The 12,646-nt window shown below is 33.1% G+C and overlaps 1 protein-coding gene across 1 annotated transcript; it reads right to left on the reverse strand.

Moving 5' to 3' along the window:
* Positions 1 to 7,063: 7,063 nt before the first annotated feature.
* On the reverse strand, positions 7,064 to 7,909 carry LOC120202117. Its single transcript, XM_039202592.1, has 3 exons — positions 7,799 to 7,909; positions 7,498 to 7,703; positions 7,064 to 7,418 (listed from the first exon to the last, which is right to left on the reverse strand). Exons 1-3 carry the CDS (start codon positions 7,895 to 7,897, stop codon positions 7,232 to 7,234), a joined length of 492 nt encoding a protein of 163 aa, XP_039058523.1. The 5' UTR covers positions 7,898 to 7,909; the 3' UTR covers positions 7,064 to 7,231.
* Positions 7,910 to 12,646: the final 4,737 nt, after the last annotated feature.

Here is a 12,646-nt window from a genome sequence, read left to right on the forward strand (position 1 = left end):
TTTATATGATAAACGAAAGTAGATGAATGAATAGGGGGAAAAGTTAGTTGAAGAACTAAAGGAAGAAAAGATTAAATAAAGGAAACAACATGAGAGTATTAAAATATATGTTATTGTCAAAGCGTGCAATGAAAATTCGATGACGAATTTTCTTAAAATGAGGGGAGATTTGTAACATCCCCAATACTAAGTTAGGGACCAAATTGAAATATTTCAGAATTTTTTGGTCAAAGTAAAATATTTGAATAGTTCAATGATTTATTTGGGAATATTTTCATAAAGTTATTAGTAATTATCAAAGGAATTAAAGGGCAAAATGGTCAATTGACAATAAAAGATATTTTATCCCCTATAATAGGAGATTAAAACGTGGGAAGATGAAAATATTTCATCTTCTTCTTCTTCCTCCTCCCGTAAGAGCTCAAAGGCAAAGGTAAATTTCTTCATTAGTTGATTATTTGTTCAATTAAAGGTTGGGTTTTGATCATTAGATGATAATTAAGCTTAAGGAAAGCTTAATTTGTTCTAAAACAATAAGATGAAAGGTATAGGAGAGATTAAAGATTTTGAGTTCTTGAATGAAATCTTGAAATAGAGTTGATAAGTTGAATTTGACTTGTCATATATGAGAATAAGAAGTTAGAAGTATTAGAATTAAGTTTGGATAACATGAAAAATTTGGTATGATTATTGATTTCTATATGGAGAATAGAATTTTGAGGTTTAAGATGAAATAAATGGATATAAATTAGTTTAAGTATGCATATTTGAGTTAAGAATATGAAAGGGAATGAAACATGAAGAATTTAAGTTGATATAGAGAATTTTCGTGTAATGAACAGTGATTTCTGGGCTTGAACGAAAAATCCAGATTGTGCAGGGGGAACAGATTCCCCCCTGAGGGGGTATCGATTCCCCCTAAATGAAAAATGTAATTTTGGTTCATTAAACTGGCTTAAGTTATTAACATCAAGTGTAATGTTTAGACTTTTGATAATTGTTTTGAAATGTTATATTTATGTAGATATTGAGCCTAAACAAGTTCCGGAATAATCAAAGGATTATGATCGAATCAAAGCAAGGCTAAGGTGAGTGCAATTTAATTGTACTTGTGCTATCGGAAAACATTGGCTTGCGATGAGCCAGTGACGGAGTTACTATGGTAAGAAGTGACTCCTAAAAATGTTATATGATTGATATGATTCTTATGAGTGCAGTTTAGTTTATAGGAGTATAAGGAATTGGACTTGTGATAAGTCTATTTCCAATAATTATAGTGTATGGAGTATTGATTATAAGGATATAGAGAATGAAATGAATGAAATGAAAATATATGTATGCTTGAGTATATGAGTGGATATGTTCTTGTAAATGCTATGTGATAAGAAGATACGAGTTTATATGATATAAAAGTGTATATATGAAATAACATATGATAGATGATAAAATCGTGAGCTTATATGAATATGTGATATGAATGTGATATATGTGATGTATGTGAAGCATATAAGAAAAAGATATGACAATGATTTACATGTTATATGAACACAAGAAAAGTGTTGTAAGCTAAGTGAAATATGATTATGAAATCATATGAAAAGTGAAATGTACATGTGAATATGTAAAATGATATAAATGATAATGCCCATGATATTGTGATATGAGAGATAGTGGTATAGTTGGCATGCCAAGAGTTACAGTGGTCCTACGGGACATAGTGGTTCTTCAGAACAATACAGTGGTCCTTCGGGACAATAATGTGATCCTTCGGGATTATAATGTGGTCCTTCGGGACAATACAGTGGTCCTACAGGACGTAGTGGTCCTTCGGGACAAATTTCAGTGCCCCTAGTGGGAATTTTACGAGTTGTGGTGATAGCATTTGTGCACAACCTCAATGCACTCACATATCCTTAGTTCTCACAAGTGTACCATGAGCTAATTAAAGAGATAACACAAATATAATATATGTGATGTATATGCTTTTGATGATATGAAATGTTACATGAATTATATGATGTTAAGTGTATTTCTTTATGAAATGATATATGATGGGTATAAATGATAAGTATATGCTGATATGATAAAAGGTATTAATGATAATAATAGGATAATGATTAGGAAGAAGATAATCATATATGTACATGTGTAGAATTGATATATGAATAGAAATATGATGGTATATGTATATGTATGCATTAGGTTTATATGAATTGGTATATGGTTATATTATATGTTTTATATGTCTCACTAAGCCATCGACTTAGCGTGTGATTGTTTCACACGTAGGTTGAGGAATCGAAAAGAGAAGTAAAGAGGAACAAGACATGTCAGTTCTCCTTACCGAAGATCAGATCAGAAATTTAGTTAAATTACATGTATTTTGTTAGAAAGAATTTAGTTGGCATGTAATAAAAAGAAAAATAAAGAGATTTATATCGGATACGTTCTGATCGAGTTTTGTAACGTTTAAAATGTGTATATGTAAATGGAGATTTTATACGAATTAAAACTTGGATTTTTACGAATATATACGTATTTTACGGAAGTACTGTAGCAGTACTGTAGCAGGGGAATCGGTTCCCTATTTGTAAACTGGAAATTTTAACTTTCGGGGTACTGTTCGTCTCTGTTCATCACTGTTCATACCGTACTGTTCATACCGTATTTTATTGTTCATAAATACGTTTTTACCTCAAAATTTTATACCAAACACAATTGAACAATATATGATCGTATTTTCTTAAAATAAGTGCAAATGTTTTGATATTTCCTAAAGAAAAAGGTTTTAAAAAGTCAATGTGACATCTCGGACTCGTATTCGGGTTGGATACGGGTTGGGGTGTTACAGGTCTTGTATGCTTAGCTTCTACAAAAATTTCACATTTGTTAAAGCTAGTTGTGTCTAGTTTAGGCAGAACATTCATATTTATCAATTTCATTAAAGCATGAATATTCACATGTTCTAATCTAGCATGCCACATATCAATGGATTCAACAGTATAAGCATAAGTGGTATCTTTATTTTCATTAAATTGAGTTTCTATGCCAAATAAACCATTGATTAAAAACCCTTTCCTAACATAATCACCATTTCGGGAAAGTACAAGTTCATCTGCCTCAAAAACTAACTTAATGCCTGCCTTATTCAGAAGCCCACCACTTATCAAATTTCTACGCAAGGCAGATACATACAGAATATTATTTAAGGCCAGAGTTTTACCAGAAGTCAGCTTGAGTAAAACCTTGCCTTTGCCTAGCATTTCAGAGCTGCTAGAGTTCCCCATGTACACACGTTCACCTGTGTTCCCATCCTCGAATTCGATGAAAAATTTATTCCTTGTGCAGAAATGTTTCGAAGCGCCGGTGTCAACTACCCATTCCGAACTATTTTCCACCAGATTAACTTCTGAGACCACCGCAGCAATGATTTCATCATCTTCTTCTACAATGTGCATCTGTGACTTGTTGTTATTCTGGCGGTCTGAGCGTTGTTGGAATTGGTAAGCTTTGTGGCCAGGTAAACCGCAGACATAGCACTTGAGCATATTTCCTTCAGGTTTGGCCTTTCATGACTTCTTGAAGTTGGTAGCCTTCTGAGATTTTGTCTTCTTGTCTTGATTCCAATGTTTCATGATCTTCTTGAATTTAGACTCAACCAAGTTAGCTCTAAAAGATAAATTACTCATAGAATTAGTAGGATTATTTTTTAAACGATTGGTTTCTTCAATCTTCATATGGACCACCAGCTCTTCAAGCGAAATTTCTCTCTTCTTATGCTTAAGAGAATTGCGATAGTCAGACCATGACTTAGGCATCTTCTCAATGAGAACATTGGCTTACAATATCTCACACATTTGCATCCCTTCGGCGATGATGTCAGCGACTAAGTTCTCATAGTCATGAACTTGATACATTATCGGCTTGTCATCTGTCATCTGGAATTTGAGCCATTCGCCGATAACGTACTTCTTGATCCCCGCATCACCAGCACCATATTTTTTCTCCATAGTGTCCCATATTGCCTTGGCACTCTTTTCTCTAAGGAACATATCAAATAATTTATTTGACATGTGACTGAGCAGATGTCCTCGCACCGTTTTGTTGTCTTTCTCGTATTTCTCATAGGTAGCGAGAGCGGAGGCGACAGTTGCTAAGGTATCATCATTCAGAACCGCATCCGTATCATTACCGGCAGCTGGGGTTGGCGGCATGGTAGGTGGTGGCTTGAGCAGCACGTAGTCAAGATCAAGCTGCTCGAAGAATATCAAGATTCGTTGGGACCACCTTCTATAATTCTTTCCATCAAGTGCATTGAGCTTGGAAAGATCGGGAATGAGTTAGCTCAAAGGTGTTGTCATGATTGCAGTATATAGAATTTGTTTCTAAATTGTTGGAAATATGGACTGGAAAATCACACCGTTAGCACTGACAGGAAAGATAAACAGTAATTTAAAAGGAACTGATTCGTAAACCGTGTCGTGGTAAAACCACTGCCTTAGAAACGAATTCGCCCCGATGTGTGTAATTGCTGCAGTATGCAGACCATCCCCCGAGGTTAACACGGTCGCTCCGAATTCCGTACACCCGAAACCGGAGTGGATAACTGGAGGTATTGCACTTCTGATCGGAAAGCACACAGAGAAAATATTTAGAAAACACTTGGAGAGTGAATTCTGAATGTTGAGAGTGAGTTGAGAAGCTGAATCAAACACTCTATTTATAGGCTAGAAATATGGTTAAAATCGTCCATAAAATATCAAGATTAAAACACTTCATTGTAACAGCTGAAACGTCTAAATGAACCTGACTCAGAAATAGTCTAGGTTCATTGCATCATTATTCAGCTATTATAACTCCTGAAATTAAATCATGTAACTCCTGATATTAACAGCTTGTCTCCTTTGTACAAAGCTGGAAATCAGTCCAGATACATCTTAACGTTTTTTATTTAATTTAGGAAAAACTGTTTAATTTCTGATAACTCTTAAATCAGTTGTTATCATTCGAATTTAAACAGTCCTCAACAGCCTATAAATATCAGTTGAAATCTTTCACATTTTTTCATTTGTTTCTTTCAAAGAGAAATTCCTCAAGAATTTTCTCTAAAAAGATAATATCCGTGCGGACGTGTCGAAACCACGACCACAAGCAGGACGGCAGCGGTGGCGGTGCGCGAGAGTCCCCCTTGTTCTCTTTCACTTAACAAGGAAGTGGGAAATCCAAACCTTAAATACTCATTCCCAATAGTGTTTCAAATACTATGTGGGATTGAGCATTACCAAAAAGGATAAAAAGCCTACCTCTCGCTCACTTCCAAATATATAGGAAGCATGAAAACACCACCACTCAAATCAGCTTGAACACAATTTTGTTTTAGCACTTAGCAGTGGCACAATTTACCCGAACAAAAACCAACAAAAATGCAAGCCTTTTACTTGCTTTCTTCTTCTTCTTCTTTGATTGTGTATTTTAAACTTTTTGAAATTCAATAATGAAAATTGATCAATGATTCAGCTTGTTCATATCATTAAACATCTGATCAACATCTGTTATTTGACCAATTATGTCATATGCTCTTGTACTAAAAAAACTCTCCAAGTTTTCTTTCTTTTCTTCGACTTCTACTATTTGATCACTGTTGATGCATCCTTCATTCCTTCAACGTCTAATATACATCTATTGTTTGAACAGTGTATTGTTATACAACCAAAACTTCTTTCTTCTTCTTTTCATTCTGCATATTTTTATACAGGACAACCACCAATGTCAGCCATTACGCCATTTGAACTTGGCAGCTGGATATGAAAACAACTCAATCCTAAATTAAGATTATACATGAAGGATGAGAGTAAGTAATAAGAAAAATGAAGGACTTTATTATAATTTCCTAATTTATAGAAAATTTCAAAATTATAATTTTAAAAATATGTTTATAATTTTAAAAATAAATTATTTTTTTAGAATTATTTTTTATAAATATTTAAAAAAATATTAAAATAAAATTTTAATTATAATCGAGGGGTCAAATAAGATATTAATTTATTGTGTTACATCATTTTCTAGCAGCATAATCTTTATTTTATAATGAAATTAAAATTTTAAAACTTATTTCATTATCTTTTTAAAGTTTAATACTTAAAAATTACATAAATGGTCCCCCGATTATAAGTCTATTGAGTTCTTTAACTATTAAAAGTTACAAAATGATCCCTCGATTATAGTGTGTTGCTTTGTTGATTCCTCCATTATTAAAAGTTTTAAAATGGTCCCCTGATTATAAGTCTATTGAGTCCCTCAATTATTAAAGTTACAAAAACTGACGGTCGTCTGAACTAGACGTTAACGTGCTGACTGGAATAAAACAATCTTTTGAGAAATTGTGACCAAATTTTAGCATATCTCATTTAACAAATTAACGTCTAGCTCAAATTGCAGTCAATTTTTTAACATAAAATGATGAGTTTGGAACATATAAATAATTGTGTGATCATTTTGTAACTTTTAATAATCGAGAGAATCAACAAAGTAACACTCTATAATCAAAGAACTATTATGTAAAGAGACTCAACAAAGCAAAGCATATAGTTGGGAACAATTTCTATGCTTTACCCAAAATTATTTTAGGATAGTTTAGTGATATTGTGAACTTTACCCAAAATTTATTAGCGTTTTCGAGCTCTGGCTGGAATTCACAATTTGGGGGATGCTCGGTCAAAAAGTGCACACTGAAGTGAAAACCATTTGGCAATTTCGATATCGAAATCCCAAATTTTCAACACTCGGGTCAATATGTGGGCTACCATCAAACCTCTTTTCTCCTTCCTTTCTCTCTTTTTCTTGTACGATTCAATCCGTAATTCCGACATTATGATATATAAATATTTTTTAAATATTGACAACATATAAATAATATAAATATAATTATTTGTATTTAAAACTTTTAAAAAGTAATATTTTATAATTAATAAAATTATTTAATGACTTCTATAATATACAAATATTTATATCAACCCACCGACAGATATGTCTATAAAACCAATTCGCTATTTACATAGTTTCAACACATTCCATATCTCTATAAAAGCGGGGGATATATATATATATAAAGAAGAAGAATTAGGCTCGAGCCAACAAATGCCGCCCCGCAAGATTAATAATGGCATCAACAGATGATTTTACAGATGTTTTTACATATAGGTCCGTAGTGATTGTTGACACGTTCCTTTTTTTACTTTCCTTCATCACTAGCAGCAGTTGCAGAAACGTAATAAGCAACCGAAAACAGCCCATGAACAAAACACAAAATCCCTCCGATGGACAGGATATGGTGGTGCGTCAGCCCACACGACGCCTTGGACTTGTCGTTTTGTAGTATCCCTATCACCAGAGCCCCCAATCCCACCACCAATATTATCCTGTTCAACCCCCGGCCCTAAAAATACATCAAATATTCACAATACATTTCAAAGAAAAGCAAAATGTGGCGTGTCTTACCAAGTGAAGAAGAAACATGCGACCGAGAGCTGCGTACTAGCGGAGGATCTGTGGAACTCTTCCTGAGAACAAACACACATGCACCCACCAAGCAGGTTGGCAAGCACATGGGCTAGAGTCAGCAACGCCGCCGCGCCCAACGCTAGCTTGAATGCATCGCGGCTCGGGTCTTTGCACTCCAATATCCACACCCTTAAGTGCTTAACCTTTTTTTTTTTTAAAAATACTCACAAACCAACAGAAGTAAGAACCATTACTTGATAAAGATGGAATAAAAAATGTAGCATAAGTTTCAAGTCACCTTGTTTTGAGCAACTTCAGCTTGGATGCCAAGGATCCCTGCTCCAACATCCATGGCCACAATCAAAAGACAAACCACAACGCCTCCCAGTTTAACCATTCTTTTTTTTTCTAAGACTGATGGGGGAGAAAGGGTTGTGAATATATATATATATATATATAAAGTAGTAAAGTTATAAAGCATGCACTGTGGAATGGGATAGCTGGTAATGCTATAAGAAACCTAAAAAGAAGCTTTTTTTTTTTTGTGTGAATACAGTGCTCTCTACTTTGGTGTTTGTTTTTTAATCTTCTTTTATATTTCTTTCTTGTCTCCGGGATTCCTTTGATGGGAACAAGAAAAGTAGGGTGTAAACCAGGACTGTGCCCAAGTGTTGTGTGAATATTTGACTTCGTTTCACTTATCCATTATTCATACTGTCAGAAAATAAAGAAAATGTTACATCTTAAAGATAAGTTATGGATACAGTTCTAGTTGAAATCTAATGATCAAGTACGGAGGCATTATTTTACGTTAGGCAACGGATTTATAAAAATTTAAGATAAATAAATTTATAAAATTTAAGAGATAATATAAATGTTTTTTAATAAAAAATATGAAAACATATCTAAGATATATAAAAAATTAATTTTTTAAGAAAACGGCGGCCTCTTCTGTCCTTTTTAATCCATCCTAATAGTGATAGAGCTGACTTATAAATTAATGAAATGAATTAACTAAAGTAATGGTTTGATTGAAATGTTTTAGGGTTTACGAACTAATATAAAATATATAATTAATAGATGAAAAAATAGTTTTGCTACAATAAACTCATATTCCAGTTAAAGAGAAGGTGCTTTGTGGACCCATGGGGGAAGAAATAGGTAAAATATGAGATAGTGAGTTGAACTTAGAGCTCAAAATCGGTGCAGCTAAGCTGTATCACATATTTCAGGCCTTGTGCAGTGTATGCCTACAACGGTAGCAGTACTACCTCATCTGATTAATCAACGCTTTCACACAACTATTTAGGGATGAATATGTATCGTATTTTCAATCAATTTAATTCGATTGGATAAAAATATATAATTTATCTAAAATTTCATTCTACTTAAAATTTGATTCGATTTACATATAAGATAGCTTTATTTAACTTAAAATTTTTGACGCATTTTTTGAAATAAAATTTGCACCTGATCCAACAAAAATATGTGTATAAAACATTTTTAGTTTTATTTTAAATTAGCGATTTAACTGAAAAAATATAAAAATACATTATTATAATTATCTCTAAATATATAAAAATCGGATCGAGTCAATTATTTTTTATCCTAAATCCGAACCAACCCGAATTTATACTCTAAAAATCTGATATGTATCGAATCCAACTTTTTTTTTTATAGAAAAACCAATATAATAAAATCATATTAGATCGAAACTTTTTGGATTCAGTTCGTGTGCTCATCCGGTACAAGATTGTAAGAACTAAGAAGTACCTATACACACTAACAAGTTTCTCTTTATTCCATACATGCAAAGAAATCTAAGGATGGAGAAAGGGGTATTTTTTTGAATTAATTATTGGTATTCGATCTATTAATTGATTAATCCATATCGGGTATTGCAAAGGTGGGAGTGACGCTTTCAATCTAGTTTGCTCTATTTGTAAACGTCATGGTTCGAGTCTCTAACATTGCTTAAGAGATCTAACAACTCATCCTACTAAACCAACTAGTTCTCGATGAGAAAGGGATATTTAAACATAAGCATCTGTGAATCAAACATGGAATGAATTATTGCATGCGACATTTTTACCATAAACAGAAAATGCTTCAAATTGATCTTATGTCAATAATCTTTCCCGTCCCCCCCCCCCTTTTTCCCTTTAATTGCATCGACATCGTTTGGATTGAAGGTGAAATCTCTTTTTCAAGCAGCTTTGCATGCTAGGGAGAAACAAAGATTGCTGAGATTGACCCCTCATAAGATGAGGGCCGGGAAAATTCAATGGTGAAAATATACTCTTCGTTGAATCGCATCCATAACGACTTGCTTTCGGAGATTAGCTTCAGAATTTGAGAGCTTTTGAATCAGATCTGGATCGTAAGATCTCTTCATTTTCAACAATAAAAAACAGAAAACATATCAAATAAGCTAAGTTTTCACTAGCAATAGTCAAAATTCAGCTTTAACTCATAAAATATAGATGATAACTGCGCAGAAAATAATGACCTCATCTTTTCCTCAGCTTCATATTTCTTTCGGTTGAGATTAGAGAGTTTTCTGAAACTCAAGAAAACTCCAACTTCCATTTCCAGATTCCCTGAGTTGAGCTTAGTCTTTCCATGATTCCATCTATTCTGTAAAATCAAATGCAAAGAATATACAAGGGAATTTAGCTTAGATTGTAGAGTGCTAACTTAACATGCGAGAGGTACGGGGATCGATAAACATCTGTTCTGAATCATGCGGTGCATCTGAAACAAAAGCATGCTGTGAGAATTTGTGAAGGGATAGGTCCGATAGGCTGCATGGTAGGCATGATTCTTTTCTAAATTTTTACCTTTATATTCTACTGTGTTCTTGGTCACTTTTTTTTAGCCTAGAAGGGAAGGACAGTGTCGGAACCGTATTTCGGTTGGGTCTCGAAATTGAGTTTCGATTTGAAATAATGGGTTAGGAGTCGCCACCGATAATTTATTTTACGAAAAATAGGTTGATCGGATACTTTAGTTCTTACATGATCTGCGTCTTACCAAAGATGTGTCGGATTCGGGAGTTGGCTACAGTCAAGGAAGGGTTAGCACCCTTTAACTGCACTTTCGGTATTACGTAACTTCCAGTTGTCTTAGGTTAAGAAAATTGAAATTTAAATTAAAAAGATAAAATATCGATCCAAATTACTTACTTCTAATAAATTTGAATGAAGACTCTTAAGAAGAAAACGTTAAATTTGGAGTGCTGAAAATAAATAAGATAAAAATAATTACAAAATCAATGATACAAATAAGAAGAGACAATAAAAAATAAACTAATGATAAATAAGATACATAAAGGAAAAGAAATAAAGGGAAAAAATAAAATAAAAAACACATACTAAATGAATAAATAAATATATATATGCATGGATAGTAATAAAATAAAATAAAAAACAAACATAAAGATAAAGGAATGAAAATTATATAAAAACAAAGAAATAAAAATAAGACATACATTAAATAAATAAAAAACAAAGGAAAAAATAAACACAATAAAATAGATAAGTAAATGAAATAAATCAAAAAATCAAAAAATTAAAATATATATGTATATAAATTTAAAAATAATAATAGTAATAGAAATAATGTTAGCTATAAATATATATATATATATATATATATATATATATATATATATATATATATATATATATATATATAATAAAATAAAAATGATGTATATAAAATATATATGTATACGGGAATAAAATATAAAAATATAATAATAGTAGAGATTAAATTAGAACAAAAGCAAAATTAAAGGATAAATTTGCAAAGAAAATTGAAGATTATATTCGATTTAGGACTAAAATGAACTTTTAAAACTCACGGGGACTAGAATGGGATTTAACCCATTTTCATTTAAAAACACGCAGATCCCCTAAGGGACCCGCTCGGGTCGGGTCAGGTTGGTATATAAGCCAATGTTTTGGCTTTAATCCTCATTTTTCCTTCTCAAAAAACGAAAGCCCTCCCCCCTTTAAAATTTTTCTCTTGCCTGTTCATCCCAATGGATGAACACATGCTATAATTTCTAGAACTCGGCCCTCGACTGCCCCACGCCGCCTCGCTGTCGCCGTTGATCGGCGCCGGCCGCCGATCATCGGTTGCAAAAGTTTTGAAAAAAAAATTCCTTTTTTCGAAGCTCTCTTCCTCAACTTTTCAAAAATCAAAGTTTTTTTTTTTAAAAAAACCAAGCTTTAGGGAAGAGTAAATATAAGAAATATTTTTTGAAAATAAGGGCCTCACTTTGTTCATCGGCCAAAATTTTGTTTTTTCGAGCAAATATAACAAGGCAACCACGTATGCAAGGAAGAGTCGAACTAAAGGTAAAAAGGTATTACCTTTCTTTATTTCTTTCTTTTCGAATGTTTACAAGCCTTGGATCCTGTGTATTTCGAGTATTTCACGTGCAATCTCTAGGTATTTTTTCGTGTGTGTGAGTGTTCTAATTACATGAGATTTATAGCCTTGGATTTTAGAGTTTGATTCCTATTACAACTCTAACTCTGTTATTTGTTGGTGGTGTCCCTTGAGCCGGAGATCTCGGGGTTGTTGGAGACGAGTCGTACGACCGCGGAACTCGGAGAGGAAGGCGTGGGAAAGTCTCCTTGGCTGCTGCGGCGCTAGTTGGAATGAATGATAGGGTTAGGGTTATAAAACCCTAATTGATTTGGGTTGAGGTTGGACTAGTTTTGGTGCTTATACTGGGCCAAATGTAATATTGGGCCTGATACAGAAATGAGACAAATGTAAAATGTATTAATTTAATAAAATAATAATAATATTTATACAATACATATATAATATATAATATATAAATATATGTTTATTTTGGTCATAAAAAGTGTGTCTACAACTGTCTCTCTTTGCCCATAGTCATGTAACGGGGATAGGGCAAAGATTAAAAGACACTTTTCGTTCACATCGAATATCCTCTATCATAGAGTTTAAATCCGATGTTTGACTGGTTTGAACTATGAAATGCCTGTCTCGTCGTGAGGTCGAGTTGAACTGAAAAATTCTGAGCACGGAATCCTTCGTCGCGAAGTGGCCTCTGAATCGCCTTCTAGCTCAAGATACTTCGTCGGGAAGCTGAAACTTGACCTGA

Source organism: Hibiscus syriacus, unplaced genomic scaffold, assembly GCF_006381635.1.
Source record: "Hibiscus syriacus cultivar Baekdansim isolate YM2019G1 unplaced genomic scaffold, ASM638163v2 tig00008222_pilon, whole genome shotgun sequence".
Lineage (NCBI taxonomy): Eukaryota > Viridiplantae > Streptophyta > Magnoliopsida > Malvales > Malvaceae > Hibiscus > Hibiscus syriacus.

Excerpts from the sequence above, each read along its gene's own strand:
- LOC120202117 (XM_039202592.1), bottom strand. The coding sequence starts at position 7,897 with ATGGTTAAACTGGGAGGCGTTGTGGTTTGTCTTTTGATTGTGGCCATG. Across the intron at positions 7,704-7,798 it reads CTGAAGTTGCTCAAAACAAG|GTTAAGCACTTAAGGGTGTG; the intron begins GTGACTTGAAAC and ends AAAAAAAAAAAG. Across the intron at positions 7,419-7,497 it reads GCATGTTTCTTCTTCACTTG|GATAATATTGGTGGTGGGAT; the intron begins GTAAGACACGCC and ends GGGGTTGAACAG.